Source organism: Pseudophryne corroboree, chromosome 9 (genome assembly GCF_028390025.1).
Source record: "Pseudophryne corroboree isolate aPseCor3 chromosome 9, aPseCor3.hap2, whole genome shotgun sequence".
NCBI classification, from domain to species: domain Eukaryota; kingdom Metazoa; phylum Chordata; class Amphibia; order Anura; family Myobatrachidae; genus Pseudophryne; species Pseudophryne corroboree.
Window position 1 is genome coordinate 34,028,950 of NC_086452.1, and position 22,321 is coordinate 34,051,270.

A 22,321-nucleotide genomic window follows, 5' to 3' on the forward strand; every position below is an offset into this window, starting at 1 on the left:
CACACAGTTAAAGTAAAAATTGCTACATACGGAGCCTGACCGCCGCTTATTACCTTCTGCACCACACTGCCGGGTTCTAGAGGCACCGATGGAGCTTCTCTCCAAGCTCTGTCCTGCAGCCAAGGCTGAGTCAGCGAACGCTGATGAGAGTCTATGGCGGGGCTTCTCTGCATAAGCACCGACAAGCTCTCTGCTGCTGTAGCAGCACACACAGTCCCAAACCCACACTTCATAGTAAGCTGGGAAGGGACTGGGAATTGTAAAAAGAAAAAATTCCTTTGTAAAATGAAAGACAAGTCGTGGTGAATCCTCCAACGTGTGCCTTCCCGGCGAGGCACAAAAAAACCACTGAGGCATCTTGGGAGGATGGAGGGTTACTAATTTAAATGTGCTTATCCCTGCTAACGCCCATCCATATCCCCAAGAGTACTTCAGTGACCCCTAGTGGATGAAAAATAAATCACAGGTAAGATGGAAGATAGAACAAACTAGCAATCTATTCCTTTATAAAGAAGAAATTCTATGAACCTTTTCCTCCACCATAGTTCTTGCTTGTCATCAAGGCATGGTCGAGAATTCCGCCAGAAGGTATAGAAGGTCACACCTAGTGTCATCTCTTCCGCTACAGGTAGCGCTTATTTTTGTATGTGGGGGGGGGGGGGGGGGGCACATTCTTCATTATTCACTGGAGCCTAGTGTATTCTTACATATACTGGATTATCAGTTCAGGAGGCGTATTCTGATCACTGTGCCCCAGGGTAATGGTTTGCTCCTGTTTGTGCAGTACAGGAGCATTTATGGGACGCTGGACATATCATCTACGTTTACCACCATGAAACAAATGACCACGAGAAAGCCGCAGTATAAATAAACTCCTTTTCTAAAAACAAAACAAAAATATTTTAATAGTCAAAGAAGATCAGAGGAAGAAACATCAACAGTGCAAAAATGGGTGAAATAGGACTTGTGTGTGAGCCGGCAATAACTTACATTCAATTAAAGCTCTGTAATGAATACATCCGGTAAGTGTAGAACTTCATTTACATAGTATTTGTATAGAAAAGTGCACTTTCCTAGACCTATTGTCTCACACACCCACACAGATCTAGATTGCTTAGAATTTAAGCATTATCGCTCCGTGTGTACCCCCTACAGCGATAGCAATGCGCAACCCCGCTCATCACTATTGCTGGTGAAATCGCTGGGTGAAATGAGCGGCCCCCCGCACACATCGCGCTGTGCTGAGCGGTTCGCTCAGCACACATCTCTCCCACATCGGCCCGTCTATATGGGCCTTTAGGTTTAGGAACCGGGAGGGGGGGGGGGGGGGTAGTTAGAGTCAGGCACTAAGGGGGGAGGTTAGAGTTAGGTTGCGGGAAGGGAGGGTTAGTGTGTAGGGGAGAACACCACGCACTCACCCCTGTCGGTCTTTCCAACATCAGGATCCCGGTGTCTGTTTCAGGGCCGCCGGCATTTAATACTGGACCCATTTAAAGAGACCGTCCCCTTCACACGGTGCCAGCCCGATTGTATCGTACACTATAGTCCATTGGCTGCAAGGGGCCAGAAAGATGCAGCTAGTAAACGTATAGGCTGGCAGTGACTGGACAGGTCAGCCGTAGTTACCATATCACCTATAGTATGCTGTCCAGTCGCAAGGTGCCTGGACCACAAAATAATGTGTCTGGAGGGCCAGGACGTGGCACTTAGGGCTCAAACATGCATGGTTTCTGTCTAGCCATCTTGTACCGCCCTGGATTAATGTACACGAGGCTTTATAAAAAGCTGTAACAGACTGTAAAGGGGGATCATCGATCCCTATCAGAGAGTATGCATTTCACTGTTACACACAGGCTGACGAGGAACCCCATTCACTCTATACAATAAGTCAGCACCTATGCCAGAGGTTCTCAAACGCGGTCCTCAAGGCACCCCAACAGTCCAGGATTTCGGTATAGCCATGGCTCAGCACAGATTGTTAAATCAAATTGACTAAGGTGCTAATTAAGTCACCTGTGGCCAAGCATGGATACATTTAAAACCAGGACCATTGGGGTGCCTTGAGGACCGCGTTTGGGAACCTCTGACCTATGCTCCTTCTGCTCAGACAAGGGGATCCCCCCGCCCATTTCACCGTGCTGTGAGCCGTGGGGGCACAATGACATTGTCCAATAGCCCTGGGGGGCTCAAAACAAGACTATCAACTAAATGACAGATAACAATGTAATACAACAATGTGCTTAGGCTACATTGTCAGGGAATGCACAGACAAAGCAAAAATACAATCTTAGAAGACAGACAGAAGTTATGGTACATTAAGGCTGCGAGATCAGATTTGGACTTTCACAGACTGCATCAAATAAAGAGATTTAAAAAAAAAAAAAAAAAAAAGAACAAAGAAATGGATGAGCGATCTCTATGATTATACAACCTGGCTGGTCATACAAAACAGAGATGTGGACACAGACGGAACAAAATGAGTATAACTCCGCACAAGTAATAAAATAAATTACTCCTAACCTATAAACCATGGAACGTAGTAAGAGACGGGTGCAACAGAGGCAACTTCCCCAGTGCAGGTTCAGCCGGCGGCAACACGATACAAAGGGTTAATAATGACCCCCAATCAGAAGGTGCGCACCACTGCAAACAGGACGCCTGGGAAACCGACACAAATGTACCACAATTCACACTTCGGGATTGAGCTGCACTTCATTTCACCAAAAACAAGCAGCAGAGGTCTCCCACGCTTTACACAACTGGAGTGAGCCACTAACGCCCCCCCACCCCGGCCACTTTGGTCATTCACACATAATTGCATATTCATAAGTAACCAACCTATCAACAGACCAGAAAGCAGTGACATCACAGGGGTCAGAATCCTATCCGTTTAGTAGATAGACAGTGTCTAGTTAGACAGTCAATAGATAGACACCATATATTAGACAGACATTAGGTCGACAGGGTCAAAAGGTCGACATGATAATGGTCGACATAAAAAAGATAGACAAATGTGTTTTTTTAATTTAACACGTTTTTGGATTATTTCATACTTTATCCATGTCTGCATAGAGTTGGTTATAAACCTTGTGGCAAGCGCAGCGAGCCACCGTGCCCGAAGCGTGGCGAGCGTATGCCTTTCTACAATTGGGGGTCCCAAATGACAAAACTATCCACACAAACCACAAAAATGCAAAAAAACATGGTGTCGACCATTTTCATGTCGACCGTTTGACCCTGTCGACCTTTTCCATGTCCACCTTTTGACCCTGTCGACCTTTTGACCCTGTCGACCTAATGTCTGTCTAACATATGGTGTCTATCTATTGACTGTCTAACTAGACACTATCTATCTTTCATACCGGAACCGGTCAGAATGGGGCAGCCATTGTGTCACCGATTCGTAGTGAGCGGATAGGCTGCATCCTTGTTAGTGCGCAAGCACACGTAGCCATTTAAAACGTGGCGTTAAGCTAGCAGTCCTATACAGGCAACACTCTGTTACAATGACAGCTCGCTGAACTTTATACGGACGCTGCGGGGGATTCACGCAGTAAAACAAGCAACAGGTGCCATATAAAGCTGGGATGCAGTAAACTTATGACGCTCAGCTGGAAATAAAGTCTACTTACGTTACAGTCCAGAACGAGCCCTGGAACAATAAAGCATCATACAAACGTAATTACATTGCCATTTCAAATTTAGTAATGACCATTTAAAGGGGCTACGTCTATAAGGTGCAGCGACAGCCAGACCCTACTATTGTAAGAAAATAAACTGGATTTTTATTTTGTTCAGGTCACTTGTGATTTTTCCGTTATAACCGGACTCCACTTCATAGAATAAGCCCCAATTGCCACAAGATATTATAACTTAAAATTACGATGAGCTGAAATATAAAAAAGGCATTTGTACCATTCACCGGATTCTATGTAAAGTTCCAATACTATAGCATGTCTGCTTCAGATTGTATACATGAATGATATCTATTGTTCGGGATTATCAGGCGGGCTCCAGTGCCTGGCATTCATCTACTAATACCCCTTTCAGACTGGCAGAGCCGGGTTGCACCCGGGAATTTGTACACGGGTGCAACCTGGCTTGAGACACCTTTCAAACTTACGTCCAAACCCAGCATATTGGCGTGCTGGTGACGTCACCGCTGACGCTACAGGAGGTGGCACTTGGAGATGATCATCTCCAAGCGCCGCCTCCTCCTATGCAGAGAACGGGTGCCGGGTCGCCTTGACCCGAGCTTACCGTTCACACTGCACCGCATCCAGGCTCGATTATGAATTCAACCCAGGTCGCGACCTGGGATGAAATACCAGGACGCTCAACCTGGGTTGTTGCTTTTAGGACCCTCTCAGACTAAGCAAAATCCCGTGTTGATGCGTGTTCACGTGCGATAACAAGGGGAATTTTTGGTCGTCTGAAAGGGGTATTATAGGAAGCCTGATCTGTACTGGGGAGGGGGCCCAAGACCATGAAACTTTTTTTTACATACACACTTGTGAATGCTACAAACTCGCGCTTTTATATAAGGCAACTTCTATTTTAGGTCTAATGGACATAACTATTCTTGGCACAGAGAGCAAACAAACGATCTTGCCATTCGGCCTGCAAATTCTGATGAACAAAAACAATTTTGCAATGAAACATGGGAAACGTAAACCTTGAAGATGAAGCGGAGTAAAAATAAAATGGGGGGGGGGGAAGCAGCTATACAATTTTCAGAATATTAATTTCTTTCTCATAATAAAAGTTTATCAACTGTACAAGTTAAGAAAATTATACAAGCTTTGTTTAAGAAAAGACAGTTCATTCAAAACATATAGTTACTGTAAAAATCTCTCCAAAGGCTACAAAGAAATCTGGAAAAATACACCATGTATCTTTTTTTCAGCCCAGAAATAGAAAAAGACATCACTGATGTCAATAATTTACTTGCACAAACCTCATGTGGTTTACTCTTTAACTTCTACCTATAAAAACGGCGCCTGCGGCATTCCGGAACCACCCTTCCTTAGCAATTTCAGATCGATGTCAAATGTTTAACATAAAAAAAACAAACGTAAAGGTTCCTCCTTCCCAAAGATGCTGAAATACTATATTTCCAGCAAGTGTATACCCATGATGTCGCGGTACGGTATATGTAATACATTCTGGAGGTCCTTCCGTGGTTTTTCTATCCTTCCAAAATAAAAGATCCCAAACGTTTCATTTGTTTCAGGGACGCAAAGAACCAAAGTTATGGAAAAAAAAAAATACTTTAAAAATAGAACTTCTTAAATAACCAGTATAACCCTGAAATTTCAAGACCCCTAGAAACTTGCGTCAAAACGTCTCAAATCATTGACGGTCAGAATGATGGCAGACATCTTTACATCTCTCCGTGCGAAAAGATTTCCTGAGAAACTTCTGAAGATCCGGGACTGTCTTTGTCGGGGCTGTCTATCCGCCGCCTCTTTGATGACCTCTCATTGGCATCATCCAGCTCTTTGTCGCTTCGTGCGTTGCTAAATTTGGAATCATCGGATACACTGTCGCGGTTGTATCCGTTGGTGTCCGTCTCATGTGGAGATGGCTCCCCGGTGCTGGGTCCGTTTATATGAACAGCTCCTGTGGTGGAGTCGTCTTTGTACGTTGCAATCTCTGAAGGGCCATTTGCAGCAACCCCTACAGTCACAGGATACAAATGAGAATTAGGTAAGGAATCTGTATTTGTCTGTGGGGAATAAGCCAAGAAATGGAAATATTGTCTTGCGGTTCCTTGCACTTCATATAATATATAACACTACATTGCCACTTTTTCGACACTTCATGGGGTGTTGTATATGGAAAACTTAAAAAAAAAAGAAAAAATGTACAAAGAACCTAGTGTTAAAAATGATAACGGTCTGGGGCCAACCTTTAAGTATGTAGGTTACAGCTGGTATAATACCAATTATACCACCAAGACTCCACTTAGCGACTGGATATTGCAGTGTGTGGCATCATTCTTACGGATATGGGAGTGTGTAGAGAGTAACCGCTTTCCAAAGTTAACAGATCTTTTAGCTGTTAAAGATCACCGGCTTTACAACAGTCATAGACACATCACTATTTACCATTCTGATTGGTGTTGTTGGCTCCGCTCTCCTCCTTCTCTGATTGGCTGGTGCTGCTGTTAGAGGTAGTAGGTGGGGGAGATGGGGCCCGACTGGATGCAGCACTTTCACTTTCATCCAGAAGTCGGTCCATGTAGTCCCTACAAGATGGAAGGAGCAAAGTCTGGTTTTAACACATTGTCTCAGGGCTACAAGCCTAAATAAAATCAATGCTTCTGTACATGCACCGAGCGCGCCTTCCTTGTATCCGTCACACATACACTCTTTCCACCTGCACATTTGTAGGTGTATAGGAAAAGCTAGAACGCAGGTAGATTTTCCAGGGGCCGTTCCACCTTTCCAGGAACGGCCCCTGGAAAATCTACCTGCGTCTAGCTTTTCCTATACACCTACAAATGTGCAGGTGGAAAGAGCTAAACGTCATCTCACAGCTCAGTCTAGAACATCCCTAGGTTAAACATCTAGCTTCAATCACTTCAACGTCACCGTTTAATGAATCATGCGATTTTGGGGACATCAGGACTATTACCTATGTCCTAGTATCTGTATTACATCTAGCCAATCAAAAATGAAAATTTTCCATGTGTTCCATAGTTTTTTTTTTTAACTATGTCCCCTGACAATAACCGCCTTCCATGTTGCACTACCGCGCCATTTCTATAACAGCGCTTCCTCCCTCCATCGTCGGCCTGTCCGTTTGCAAGAGGAACCAATGGGAGAGGGAGTAGCAGGGAAAGCCGCAAGAGCAGATGATGTACATATGGGATCCACTTTCTTTTTTAAAGGGGCACTCATTTACAAGGAATGGTTATGCCTTGTAAATGACTGCCCTTTAAAAAAAAAAAAACCTTCAGAGTTTGACGTGCGACCCGCACGTCGGGCCAACTCGGACCCCATTACATCCCGCCCAATGTCTGCAGATAAGTAACCCACATAAATTATACCACTAGTTTATGTTGGGTATTTTTTTATTTTTTTGCTAGGAACTCTTGATTTGCAATGCACCAAAATCTGTGCACTGGTGCAGCACCTTGTCCATTAATAATTTGGGCGCGGCAGTGTAAGCTTAAACACTTCTTATTCATTATCTACTTTAAAAGGGAACCTTTATTTCAGACAGGCTCCCTCCAACACCCGCCATTTAGTATTTGGCAAGTCACTGATGAGAGAGGTATTCGGGTATCAATTTAAAACCATTTTTGAACCAAGGGTGGATCTTTTTTTAGTTTTGTAACGTCTATAAAATATCTTCAGCAGCAGAACACTGGGGCGCACATATAACGGTGGAGTTTGTGACCAGAACAGGGAGACGTCTGTGGTTCCTGTAATAATCCCTTTCTCCAACGCTGAAGGCGGAATGAAAATAGAAGCACAACTGGCTTCTCTCCCTTATAAAGCTCCGGCTCCCATCCTAATATACCAATAAGGAGACAAACCAGCAGGTAAATAACCGGTGAGGGGTATACCGTTATATAAGGCGTCCTGCGGGGGAATGTAAAATGTAGTCTGTGTCCCCACATCTGCTGCAAGTCTCTTATCACATATGGGAATACTTTCCTGCCTGATACATTTCATGATAGGAGTTCCAACATATTCCCAAACTCCGACAGCCCCCTAAATGAAACCATAGGTAATCTTTCTGCACTCACCTTAAGTAATATGGGGCAATAACTTGCAGAGAGGTAAATAAAAGCTTTGCCCAGCCATCTCCAGTATTAATAGGCCCCAATGCAGATCCCACATTAAGGAGAGCTTGGTGTGCAGGCGCCACCTAATGATATAGATTGGACATGACAGGTAATCCTTGGCTATTACACATCTGTCTGCCATGAATGTGCCTTTAGCTATTGCCAAGCACTGAAATAGACTAATCTGCCTATCTACGCGTTTTGCCAAAGTGGAGATTGATCTAAGATGCGAGACTGCATTGTCTAAATGCAGAACAAAGTATGTTTTACTTACTGTCAAAATACAAGACCATTTGCATCTAGCTTTGTCAATATTTCATCTTATATCAACTTATCTTTGTGCTAGTTGTCCCCAAGGAAGAGTTAAATGGTGGATTTGAAGTCGTGTTGCTATGTTGGCGTCTCCTAAGCCGTACTTTTAGCAAATTCGCTCACTCTAAACCTCTGGCGTACCCCTTTCCAGAAGGCGCACACAGAACAAACTTCCTCTACAGTGCAACAAGACACTCACGTTACACCCGGGTGTAAGTTGTACTTCTTTTTGCCGAATCGCGTTTGCTGAGCAAAGAAGTCGTATCGTTCAGACTTCTTCCACATGTAGTAAAACGCCACGCATTCCCCGACAGAGCGTGTTCTCACCTAGGGGAAAATCAGGTTGGATGTAAGCGGCTTGCGGTGTCACAGTGATTGTTACTACGCTAGAAGATCTGACCCTAACATACCCCAGACTGAGATCTGCACTTTCCATCAGTCGGCTGCAATAATTACCTCTAAAAAGACACAACATTAATTCCTATCATACAATCAAGTGCAACCCTGAAGTAGGAAACAAATATTCTGAAGACACACAAAGACTGCTCTCTGGTCCGAACTGCCCTTCCACTGGTAGTCCACGTGCGCAATTTGGCCCTTATTAACAATGGACTCCGAAGGAAGTTTGATGTGCGAAATCAGGAGGAGTCAAACTACAGCTACTGAGGAACTACACATCGCAGCATGCCCTAATAGCATGGCAGGCCATAATATCCCTTTAATCCAGGACACCTATGATTTAGACAGGTTCTGTGGCTGATTAAACCAGGTGAAATGCAGGCTTGAACTTAGCCAGCCCCAGAACCTGTGTAAATGATAGGTGTTCTGGATTAAAAGGCATATTATGGCAAGCCTATTATAGTAAGCCATATTATGGCAAACAGCACTAATTTGACCCTGGGTATTCAATTGCGGGAGTTTTCGCCCGTTTTTGAACCCCTTTTCGCCCATGCCTTTTCACTCTTTTGGCAAATTCGCAGGCTTTTTCGCCAATTCGACAAAAAAAATTAACAAATATCGACCCTTGAACTGAATAGGTTGAATGTAAATTCAAACCTAAAAACGGGCGAAGTGTGCAATTTTTTTGACTGGTCGGAAAATAAAACAGCACTAATTGAATATCGCCCTAAGTATGTGTAGTTCCAAAGATGCTGGATGACCCAACGTTGCCAACCACTGTACTACATGAATATTATAAACTCAATAATTCCCCCATCATCTAATCACATGCAGTGAGAATTGAATTGGTGCAATAGGAGAAAACAAGCCCTTCCTTCATGCTCCTTTGAAATCTACCTACCAGGAGCAGCGCAACTGGAACCTAATATTTCTGCCTAGAATATAGTCTGCACCAAAATTCCCATTGCTGTCCCCCCGTTACCGCACTGCCTGGCCAAAGCAGCAGTTTCTGAATTGGGATAAATCACTGGTATACGTTGTGTATCAGCTCCTGAAGAAGGAATAGTCTCCTTTTTAAGCCCTACGGTTTGGGTACTCCGTATTATTCAGTAGCTACAGGATATACAGGGGGGTCCCGAGAAAACAATGTAACGCAGCAATATTTTACCTTGTTTGCCTGTATCAAATGGAAATCTTTTCCATATGCTTTAAGACCCTGCTCAAAGTTCCGGCATTCTTCTTCCGTCCAAATAGAGAGTTCTTCTGGTGGGAAATAATAATACAACAAAAAAAGGAACAAAGTTTTTAATTATTGTAGTTTTATTCTATATTTAGCACTAATACTTTCCTATGTAATGCCAATGATGCAACACCGCCCCATGTTTAAAATATACTGTACAGGCCAATAGGAGTATTCAGAGTAGCCAATCAAATACAAGATAAGATCATGGGTATACACTTTCCTCTACTGCTGACACATTGGCAGACACAGCACACTGGGAGCTGAAGTTTTATAGCGGCAGCAATTATCAATCGGATGAGATTAACGTAACACATTGTGCACATTATCAGTCATTTTTCTGCTACGGTTTGGAATTACTCAGGGATGTGCTAATCACACACAATTATATCATACATAGGGGTCAACTCAATTAGATGCCAGTTTGCAAAAGTGAAACTCACATACACCGCAGTAATGCATGCACCTGCAAAATGCAAGATTCATTTACAAATGGTCAGTCGAGGGACTAGCAGTGAGGTCTCAACTTTCGGACAAAAAGCAACCTGGTAGGAGTAGATGAAAAAGCGGGGAAACCATCCTGGACCCCAACATAGTGACAACTGAGATAGCAGAACCATACATAACGCTGTTAGTGGCCATGATGAAAGTACTGGAGGTTATTTAAAAGTGTCATGGCTGATATTTGCATTTTTTATTCATTGTGGAAAAAAGAGGATTTTGGTACTTACCGATAAATCCATTTCTCTGAATCCTCTAGGGGACACTGGAGCAGTCTTAGACATTAGGGGTGTGAAGCTTGCAACCGGAGGTGTGGCACAATCTAAAATTAGCATTGTCTGCACAGCCGGCTCCTCCCCCTTCACATCCCTCATCCCTCAGTTTGGAAAATTTGACTGAGAGAATAGGACATGACACTAGAGCACCTGGCGAGGAACCGAACCGTACAACATGTTAAACAGCATCCAAAAACTTCTTTAACCGAAAAACCAACGCTGTTTGTACGAAATGTATGAACAAGAACTTTGAACACAGCAGGCTGACAGCACCGAGGCGGGCGTCCAGTGTCCCCTAGAGGATTCAGAGAAATGGATTTATCGGTAAGTACCAAAATCCTCTTTTCTCTTTCATCCACTAGGGGACACTGGAGCAGTCTTAGACATTAGGGGACGTCCCAAAGTTATCCCCCAGGGAGGGAGTGCTGTCGGTGGCCTGCAAACCCAAACGTCCGAACTGAGACTCTTCGGACGCAAAAGTATCAAACCTGGAAATTTTCGCGAACGTGTGGACTGAAGACCACGTCGCCGCTCTGCAAAGTTGAGTAGTGGAAATGCCTCTGGCAACTGCCCCTGAGGCACCCACTGATTGGGTAGCCTGAGCATCCACCTGAAGCAGAACCTGTGTAGTCACAGGAATATAAGCTTGCCACTGGTAAGACCTTAGATGCTGGCCAACCCAGCCTTGGCCCTTCATAAAGGCAAACGAAAGGTCCGACAGTCTTAAGGACGACGTAACTTGTACGCATACACGTAAAGCTTGGACAACCTCCATGGACACGCCCCCATCTGCGGGACCCTGGAAAGATGGGTCCACAAGTAGCTGGTTTACGTGAAACCCCGAAGCAACCTTAGGAGAGAAATCTGCTCTCTTACCGAGTTCTGCTACATTCTCATGAAAAAGTTAAAAGGGACTCTTACACGATAAGCTCCCAACTCAGAAACCCGCCTGGCCGAAGCCAAGGCAAGCAAAAATACGACCATCTAAGAGATATTTCAGGTCTGTCCTTGATAATGGCTCAAAAATTGGTGATCATCCAAATTCCAAAACCCAATTTAAGTCCCACGGTGTAGCGGGCGAATGAAAGAAAAAGGGGGGTTGGAATGTCAGAACCCCCTGTAAAAAGGTTTGGCAAGGATGTTACTGTTGAAATAGGATGGAGAGAGCCGAAACGTGAACCCTCAGAGTCCAGCCTCAGTTCTATATTGAAGGAAAGTAGAAATGTGGATAAGTGGAAGTTTGTCGAATTCCACCCACGGTCTTGACACCAGTCCATGTATCTCTTCTAAATCCTGTAGTAGTGCATGGCTGTGACCGGCGTCCTAGCGGCAATCATCGGAGGAATGGCCGTTCTTGGTTTCCCTGTTTCTTAAAAACTGGTATTCAATGGCCACGCCATTAAACGCAGCCTGATCAGGTCTGTTGGAACGGTCCCTGAGATAGTAGGTCCTTTCTCTGAGGAAACCGCCGAAAGATCTCCCGCTAGTACCTAGTCCCAACGACTGCGGTGATTAAAATCGCCCCCACTCATTCTCGTTTCAACCGTTTCAGAACCCAGGGTATGAGTGGAAAAACGTAAACCCTCCTGTAACACCATGGACGTGTTAATGCGTCCACTCCGTCTGCAGCTGGATCTCCTGTCCTGGGCAGCTGATGGTTTTGCAGAGACGCCGCTCGGTCCACTTGAGGTAGAACTGATCTCCTCACCACTCAAACATCCGTGGAAGCCGGCACCCTTTTCCCGGATGCACGTCCTGGCGACTGAGATAAGCTGCGTCCCAGTTATCCACACCTAGAATGAATACCGCCGATAGGATGATGTTTCGTTTCGCTGCCCAACAAGAACTTTGTGGCTTCCGTTAACGTCATCCCGCTCTTATGTCCGTCTTGGCGCCTTATGTAAGCCGTCGATGTGACAAAGCTCGGCTGTATTGAGTAGGTCTATGGTTAAGAGAAGCGCATTGTAAGCCGCTCTCAGGTAACATTCACCTATCTCGAAACGGACGTGTCTGCAGGACAGCTCGGATTCTTTGATGTAAAAGCCAGTGCGACCTAATCCTTGCGCAAGGAGGGTCATCTGGAATGGTTGGGAGTGAAGTCTGCTATACTGCAGAGCTCCCAAGAACGGCACCATCTTCCCGAGGATTTGTACCCCAGGTATAGAGAAACAGTCTGTGCCTGTAGTCCTTGAGTCACCAGACGCTGAATGTTCTGGATCCTGCTCTCTAGTAAGGCTATCCTCAAATTTACTGTTTTCCAGATGAGACCTGGAATTGACCACATGAGTTGGCATGAGGTTGTATTGTGGAAATCACAAGCCCCCCATGTGAGAATTATCAGCTGTTCTTGGAAAGGTGTCCTATATCAGCAGATCACCTAGACGAGGTACGAACGTGACCTCTAACCTTTTAAAAACTTGCGACCCTTCTCTACCAAAATTCCAAGGGCTGTATATAGACCGAAAGTTACGGCCCCAACTGGCAATGATCTTCCACCAGCACGAACTCTAAGTATGCCTGGTGAGGAGTCCAAATTAGAAGATGAAGGGATGCATTCATTATGTCCAAGGACACTCTGTGCAATGACCGATTGGATAGATTCCGTCTGCGGGCACGACAAACAAGATTCGAAGAGTACCCCGTGAAGAGGCATGTTAATAGTAATTTCTCTCCCCGCTGGGTAACAAAGTTGGGGGTTCACGTATTACGGGCGGACCAGGTATGCGTTAGGCCACAGGCAACTGTGTAGTAATTTCCGAATAGTGTTCGGTAACGCCTTCGTCTTTGAACGGAATGACAGCCTAGGCGTTGTTAATATCTATCGTTAAGATAGATATGGAGATAAAACCTGGTGATACAAACTTCTCGTCTCCATCAACGGATTTGGTCTACCTAGACCTTTCCAACCATTACTTCCCCGTAGGGGGTCCAAGGTGAGCCATGACTACTGGCTATTGGGAGTATTCTCTTTTATCCAAGACTCCCCCAGCCCGAGACTAAGAACCAAACTAGGTTAATAATGGATCAGAATAACTGATACTGTCTATGGGTATATTTCTATAATACCGGGTAGGCAGAGATATGGTCTCACTCTCCTGTCCGAAAATAATTGGACCAAAATAAGGCTTCCCCTCCCAGGAAAAATGTCTTCCAACCCGGTACCTATACCTTTACCGAAACACGAACCACCCAGGTCCGTGAGGTCGTGCAACTAGCAGGTGGATTGGCATTTCAATTGCAACCTACCTACAACTTTATTTCTTCTTTTTTGTGGGACTGCTATAATAAAGAATGTCCCATTAACAGACTAGACAAGGGTAACCCCACCATTCATAAGGGATCCTTTCCCCTTCTGTGAAATCCGCATGTTAGTCACAGAACCCATTGAGAGATATAGACCAGACTGGGCTGTTAACGTCCTTCTTAGCCTGTAAGTATAAGCGGTTAACACCCGCACATGTTCCGCTAGGTAAAAGCAGTATTTGGGAATCTAGAAGCCTTTACTGGCCTCCTCTAGTCCCACTGTAGGGTTGGAAGGGGTCTCCGTATCGTTTCTGGTCATTCTGTTATACCCCTGCGAATGGAGTAATTCTAACTATGAGTTACTCTGTTCTGGAAAGGCCCGCAGCCCATTTCAAATGTTAAAATACAGTACATGTCAGGGTATGTTTTCCTAATCGTGACGGACTACTGCCCCTTGGTCGTGTGCCCATTTTTAGAGTCGCACACCCTAGGGCTGTTAACCTTAGTGCATCTTTCTTTGAGCAACCAAAGTAATCCTCTTTGAGAAGCAGTCGCGGGGAGAGCGGGGGTGGGGGGGTGGCGCAGCAGAGCTACTATGTCTGCATTACAACCAGTACTCACTGTACCTATCCCTCTGCTTCCGAGGATCTCCTGCTGAGAGATGCAGGTCCCTTCAAAAGGGATCTTTGTCTCTCAGGGTACAAAGGTCTTTGTTACCCTTTTCATTAGGGTGACGCAGCCCATTCAAAGTGCGTATCCATTTACCCTACCGAATACATACCACTCAGCCCGACTATCACCTATTTTATTACGGGAAGAAAGGCCGTAGCAATATTGGGACCACTGGAAATCCGAGACCCTCCTCTTCCTCTTATTCTGGTATAATAGGAAGGGGTCATTTAACCGCCTTGCGCACAATTGGTACTGCTTGCGCGGGTGGTATTTCCATCTTCCTTGCTCTTGGTTGGTGCTTTAGCCATGTTGACTTAGTCCCGACCCAGAGCAGTCTGCAGTCGTTTCACCCTTTAACGAGGAAGAGAAAGACTGACGGATGAATGAAGCAAAGGTAAACTGGATGTTTTTTTTTAAATAAATACCAGCCGTTCTGCAACCCAACGCACCTCCAACTGTTTGTTGTGGTTAACGAAACCATTGCTTCCTATTATTTTCCACAGGATCTTTTGTAGAAATCCTTTGAAAATATAACTTAAAATTGTATGACATTACTAAAATTGTTACCAGCAGAAGGAGCTCTATGTAGTGTAATATCGGGTCTGGGACTGAGGGTCGACAGCACAAAGGTCGACACACCTTAGGTCGACGCCAATTGGTCAACACACCCTAGGTCGACATGGACAAAAGGTCGACAGGAACAAGGTCGATATGGAAAAAGGTCGACATGAGTTGTGTGTTTTTTTTGGTGTCGTTTTCTTCGTAGAGTGACCGGGAACCCCAATTAGTGCACCGCTTCGCTCGCCATGCTTCGGGCATGGTGCCTTCGCTCCGCTACCGCTTCGCTCGGCACACTTTACCATTCCAATCGTAGTCCACGTGGATCGTTAAGTATGAAAAGGTTCAAAAAAAGAAAAAAATCGTGAAAAACTCATGTCGACCTTTTTCCATGTCGACCTTGTTCCTGACGACCTTTTGTCCATGTCGACCTAAGGTGTGTCGACCAATTGGCGTCGACCTAAGGTGTGTCGACCAATTGGCGTCGACCTAAGGTGTGTCGACCAATTGGCGTCGACCTAAGGTGTGTCGACCTGGAGTCCGGATACCTGTAATATCCCTCCCTCTGATCCAACTGGTTTGCGTAATGATAAGGGGCGTATCTCCCCCCTAACCCTATTTGGCGCCTACACCGTCTTATTAATATGGCCGCAATTGAAATGTTTCTGTCACATCTACTATCTTGCAATAGTAGGCGCCCCGCACCCGTTCGCCCCGTGGCAGTTTTTACTAAAAGGGCAGCTGTGACGGGGCTCTGTACCCATATGCCGCCACCGTGATTTACAGCTCCAGCAGCCGCTAAGACGCCGGGCGCCGCTAAATCTGGACGCTGGGTCTAAGGCGGGCAGAAAACCTCTGGTCAGGCGCACAGGCCTCCTATTGCGCCGCTGACCGCGATCTCCCCGCCGCCCTGATTAACAGCGCCAGCAGCGGCTGAGGATCCTCCGGCCGCCGCTGGGAGCTGAACGCTGGGTCTTCCGGCCGCTGGGTCTTCTAGGGCGGGTAGAAAAACACTGGCAGGCGCACACACTCCATGCTGCGCCTCTGACTGAGATCTCCCCGCCGCCATAATTAACAGTGCTAGTGGCGGCTGAGGATATTCCGGCCGCCGCTATAAGCCTAACGCCGGGACTTACTCTATGGCGGGCATAAAACTCCGGTCAGGCGCACACGCTCTCTGCAGCGCCGCTGACCGGGATCTCTGCTATGAGCCTAAATTAAACAAACAGTACTCACAGTTGGTGTCCTTATAGAGATGCAGACCCCTTAAGCTGGAATCATTGTCTCTGAAACCTGAACTTTGTCCCCCTTTTATTAGGGGGACGCAGCCTTTTCTTCTGGTAAAGCCTGCACCCCCTTTCATTTAGGTGGGATCGGGAATTTACCGTATTTGTTTTTTAAAAAACCTGCACCCTCCTTTTAGTTACGAGGGATTGGGTCAGTCATAAATGAAGAGAAAATAAAATAATTAAATAAATAAATAAATCTTCAGGGAGCAGGAGCTCCCCTCTGTGCTTGTACCTCCTTGGCACAATTTTTCAAACTGAGGGATGTGAAGGGGGAGGAGCCGGCTGTGCAGACAATGCTAATTTTAGATTGTGCCACACCTCCGGTTGCAAGCTTCACACCCCTAATGTCTAAGACTGCTCCAGTGTCCCCTAGTGGATGAAAGAGAAATAGGATTTTAATTACCAACCAGTAAAACCTTTTCTTGTAGTCCATAAGGGATATTGGGGAGACTTCATACGATGGGGTATAGACGGGGTCCAAAGGAGCCAGTGCACTTTAAATTTCTTCACTGGGTGTGCTGGCTCCTCCCCTCTATGCCCCCTCCCCACAGGCAGTTATAGGTAAAAACGTGCCTGAAGGATAAAGAACATATATGAGAGAAGGAATATAGAGTGGTGAGATTTACATACCAGCACACCACTAACCTAAAACAACCAGAAACAGTTGGTAACAATAACAGCAACAGCTGAACAGGTAACCACATAAAAGAGAACCTGCAGAAAAGTCAACGCACTGAGGCGGGCGCCCAATATCCCTTATGGAATACGAGAAAAGCATTTACCAGTAGGTTAATTAAAATCCTATTTTCTCTAGCATCCATAAGGGATGTTGGGGAGACTTAGTACGATGGGGACGTCCCAAACCTTCCAGAACGTGCGGAGACTGCTGCAGCACCGCCTGCCCAAACTGGGTATCCCCGTTGGCCAGGGTATCAAACTAGTAGAACTTCACAAAGGTGTTCTTCCCCGACCAGGTAGCGGCTCGGCATAGTTGCAAGGCCGAGACTCCACAGGCAGCAGCCCAGGAAGAGCACACAGATCTTGTAGAGTGGGCCTTCAGAGACTTAGGAACAGGTAAGGCTGCCAACACATAGGCCTGTTGGATAGTAAACCTAAGCCAACGAGCAATGGACTGCTTTGAAGCAGGGCGACCCTTCCTCTGTGCATCATAGAGCACGAACGAGGAATCTGTCTTTCTGATCCGAGCCGTCCGCTTGATATAGGTCTTCAAGGCTCGCACGACATCCAATGCCTCCAGAGGAGCAGAAATGTCAGAACTGGACGGAATCACAATAGGTTGATTCAGGTGAAACGCAGAGACAACATTCGGCAGGAACTGCTGCCTAGTACTGAGCTCCGCTCTGTCTTCGTAAAACACCAAGTATGGACTTTTACACGATAAGGCCCCCAATTCTGAGACATGTCTAGCAGAAGCCAGGGCCAGTAACATCACTGTCTTCCACGTGAGGTACTTAGCTTCTACCGTCATCAGAGGCTCAAACCAGGAGGACTGTAGAAATTCCAATACCACATTCAAATCCCAGGGCACCGTAGGCGGCACAAACGGAGGTTGCATGTGGAGTACCCCATGCAAGAAGGACTGAACGTCTGGCAACAGTGCCAATTTCTTCAGGAAGAAAATGGAGAGAGCTGAAATCTGGACCTTAATGGAACCCAGACTGAAGCACTTATCCACACCAGCATGCAGGAAACGTAAGAAACGTCCCAAGTGGAACTCTGCAGGTGAATAGGTGCGTTCCTCGCACCAAGAGACATAACTTCTCCAGATATGATAGTGTTTTGATGTCACAGGTTTCCTGGCCTGAGCCATGGTAGCAATAACCTTTTTGGAAAGGCCCTTGTGAGCCAAGATGTTCCGCTCAACTTCCATGCTGTCAAACAAATACACCGTAAGTCCGGGTAGATGAACGGTCCTTGTTGAAGAAGATCGCTTCTTAGTGGTAGAGGCCAAGGGTCTTCGACGGACATGTCCAGAAGATCCACGTACCATGGCCTCTGAGGTCAATCCGGGGCAATCAGAATTGCCTGGACTCCCGGATTTCTGATTCGCTTGAGCACCCTTGGGAGCAACGGAATTGGAGGAAACAGGTAGACCAGCCGGTAAGGCCAAGGCGACGTCAGTGCGTACACTGCCCTCGCCTGAGGGTCCCTGCTTCGAGAGCAATACCAGCGAAACTTCTTGTTGAGACGATTAAACAGTCAAGTCTATCTGCGGGCAGCCCCACTGGTGGGTGATCTGCTGAAACACCCGAAGGTGGAGTCCCCACTCTCCCAGGTAGAGGTCGTGACGACTGAGGAAGTCCAAGAATGAAGATTGCTGACATTGCTCTTTCATTTCTTTCCGCCCAGAGGAGTATCTTTGACACTTCTCGCATGCAGGCTCTGTTTTTTGTCCCTCCTTGCCGACTTATGTAGGCCACTGCTGTGGCGTTGACCGACTGAACTTGGATTGCGTGATTCGCAAGCAGAGGAGAGGCCTGAATGAGAGTATTGTAGATCGCCCGAAGTTCCAGAATGTTGATCTGAAGGAGGGCTTCATGGGCTGACCACCTGCCCTGGAACTGCGCCTTTTGGGTGACAGCACCTCATCCTCTCAGACTCGCATCCGTTGTGAGGAGGGTCCAATCCTGAATCCCGAAACTCCGGCCTTCCAGGAGACTGGAGGACTGCAGCCACCAAAGGAGGGAAATCCTGGCCTGAAGTGACAGCCGAATCATTTGTTGCATCTGTAGATGTGATCAGGACCACTTGCTCAGGAGATCCAATTGAAATGTTCTGGCATGGACCCTCCCATATTGGATCGCCTTGTAGGAGGCGACCATCTTTCCCAACAATCTGATGCAAAGATGGATGGATACACAAGCAGGTCGAGGCACCATGCGGACCATCTCCTGAAGTGTTCTCACCTTGTCCTCTGGGAGGAACACCTTCTGGGTCACTGTATCCAGTAACATCCCCAAAAACAGGAGCCACCGAGTCGGTTCCAGGTGAGATTTCTGTAGATTCAGAATCCACCCATGGCATGACAAACGTTGGATAGTGTGGTTGATATGAAGCAATAAAAGCTCCCTGGATCTTACATGGATGATCTTCTGATAAAAGTAAGAGACAACATTCACCCCCTGGACCCGGAGTTGGAACATCATCTCCGCCATCACTTTTGTGAATACCCTCGGAACCGTGGACAGGCCAAAAGGTAGTGCCTGGAACTGTAGTGATCGTCCAGTAGGGCAAACCTCAAAATCTTGATGAGGTGGCCAAACTGGAATATGAAGGTAGGCGTCCTTGATATCCAGGAACTCCTGTTCTTCCAGATCCGCAATCACTGCACTCAGGGATTCCATTTTGAACTTGAAAACCTTTAGGTAAGGATTCAAGGACTTTAGGTTCAAAATGGGCCGTACAGAGCAGTCAGGCTTTGGAACCAAACAAGTTGGAGTAATAACCCCTGCCCCGATGTGGTATCGGTACTGGAACAATGACATGGGACTGGACCAACTTTCGGATGGCCTGTTGCAATGTAACCTGCATATCCTCCAAAGCTGGTAAGCCTGATTTAAAATATCGTTAGGGAGGAGCACCGTCGAACTCCAACTTGTAGCCCTGAGAAATGAGGTCCCTGACCCAGGTATCCTGGCAGGAGCTTTCCCAGATGCGGCTGAAGTGACACAGTCAGGCTCCCACCTCGAGATCTCCTCGGGGTGGGTGGGCACCGTCATGCTGAGGACTAAGTGGAAGCAGAACTAGTGCTCTGTTCCTAAGAACTGGCGGTTGCAGGTCTTTTTGACTTGCCTCTGGTGCCTCTATTTGCATTAGAGGCACCTCTGGCCCTAGAACAAAATCTGTTAGACTGAAAGGACTGAACAGACCGCCCCAGGTAGGAACGCCTACCCGGCAGGGCCCCAGAGGGGAGAAACGTGGATTTCCCAGCAGTGACTTTGGAAATCCACGTATCCAACTCAACTCCAAAGAGCCATTCCCCTGAAAAAGAGAGGGATTCCACACTGCGCTTTGATTCTGCGTCCCTTTGAATGTGCCGGAGGAGGGTCACCATAGTGACCAGAGGCATAGCCCTGGAGAGGCCCTCCTGAATTTGAGTGGCCCATGAATGAATAGCATGGGTCATCCAGCAACCCGCTATGACCGGTCTTTGCGATACACCTGCTGCCATGTAAATAGATTTGAGTGTAGCCTCTATTTTTCTGCCCCCAGGATCTTTTATAGTAAAGGAGGCCGGGGCAGGCAGCGACGACTTTTTGGACAGTCGAGAGACTGATACATCAACCCCCGGGGTTCTTCACAAAATTTCCTACCTTCCTATTTTTTTGACACTTGGAATTTTTTGTCTGGATTTTTCCAGGCTAATTTAAAGGAGTCATCTAACTCTGCAGAATCAGGGAAAGTGACATTAGGCTTGTTTTGTGTAAATAAAAACGACTGCTGTGACGCAGCGTCCTCTAGAGGGAGCTTTAACACGTTTCGTATAGCCAGAATGAGGGGTTCAATACCTTGAGCAGAATCGGAATCCCCACTAACGGGGATCCAAGTCCTCCCCATCCTCCTGTATTTCCTCATCGGGATCAGAGAGTAGAGCAGGCAAACCACACTTCTGTGGTCCTGAGCTACAGAGAGGAGGGGGGGGGGGGGGGGGTGTAACATCTGCAGCTAAATTTGCAACAGCCCGTTGTAGTAGCTGAGTTTTCTGTACATTTGCAGTGAGCTGGGAGGACATATCAGACAACATAGTTTTAAGAGACCCTAGCCAGGAGGGCTCTGGACCCTCTTCCCCAGCCCCTTCACTGATTTGTGAAGATTGGCTGCATTGTTCACAAGAAACAGAATCAGATTATACTGGAGAGAATCTAGTGCGACATACACTGCACAGCTTGTGTTTACCCATGTTTCACAGTAAGCACAGGAACACACATACAGTAATACTTTTCAAGCCTGCCCTACTGTATGCGAGAGGAGACACAGAGAGAGACACCAGCACACCCCTAACTGCACAGCCCCAGTGATGCTGACAGCTAATTATATCACAGTAACACTAATAATTTCTGTCCTGTAGAGGACCCAGATAGTGTACAATAGCGGCTCTCCCCCTTTGCTACACCCTGTACCAATTTTCCAGTGTGTCTTGTGAGCCAGGAAGAACTGTGGGTTTTGTCTGTGCTGCATTAAGCAGAGGAAGGCGCCAAAATGCCTCTGGTCCCGCTCTGAGGTAGCTCCAATGGCGCCGGAGCTACAGTGATTTTTTATACTGGCAATCTCTCCTGTTTGCTTAAAAACATCACACGGGTGCTAGTTCAAGCTGTTTGAAGCCAGGGGGAAGGGGGGGGGGCTCTAGCGGGTCCACCCCAGGAGGGTCCCGTATGCTGCGCCCGCGTTCAGCCGCACCTTGAACCGGGGGACCCCCCCTCTAGCGGGGCCCCCGGTTTGTGCTCACCACAGTCGTCACCTACAGGCAGTGTTAGGGGTGTGCAGCGTGCTGCAGTTGTAACAGCCAAGGCGCAGTGCCCCGCTTAACAACCACCCCTCAGGACAGTGGTCCTGCAGTAGGGAAGCACCTCGCAAGGCCAGTGACCAAACAGTATACCAAAAATAACAAACGTTTAAAAGAAACTGAAGAAAACTCTCTGGAGCTCAGAGTGTGCATCCTCTCCTGAGGGCACTTTTTTCTAAACTGCCTGTGGGAGGGGGCATAGAGGGGAGGAGCCAGCACACCCAGTTGAAGAAATTTAAAGTGCACTGGATCCTTTGGACCCTGTCTATACCCCATCGTATTAAGTCTCCCCAATATCCCTTATGGATCCTAGAAAAAGTAAACAAGTGTTTTTCATCAAACTGCAGAAACATTTATTTATGGTCATTTTCAGTGCTTTGTACAAGTTCTAAAACCCCTCTCCCATCAATACAACACCTCGGCGTCCCTGCCCCACACCATTTACACCTCGGTGTCCCTACCCCACACCATTTACACCTGGGCGTCCCTGCCCCACACCATTTACACCTC

General features: G+C 46.7%; 1 protein-coding gene across 4 annotated transcripts in view; it reads right to left on the reverse strand.

Moving 5' to 3' along the window:
• Positions 1–876: 876 nt before the first annotated feature.
• Positions 877–22,321, reverse strand: part of MIER1 (MIER1 transcriptional regulator) — a 67,739-nt gene continuing 46,294 nt past the window's right edge. For 3 of the 4 annotated variants that reach the window (XM_063939141.1, XM_063939144.1, XM_063939143.1), the window contains exons 10-13: positions 9,678–9,772; positions 8,310–8,437; positions 6,111–6,250; positions 877–5,679 (exon numbers count right to left, since the gene is read on the reverse strand). In XM_063939141.1, coding sequence (XP_063795211.1) covers positions 5,384–5,679; positions 6,111–6,250; positions 8,310–8,437; positions 9,678–9,772 — 659 coding nt within the window. In that variant the 3' untranslated portion in view covers positions 877–5,383. The remainder of the gene's footprint in view (positions 5,680–6,110; positions 6,251–8,309; positions 8,438–9,677; positions 9,773–22,321) is intronic. The other variant, XM_063939142.1, reaches the window with a different exon arrangement.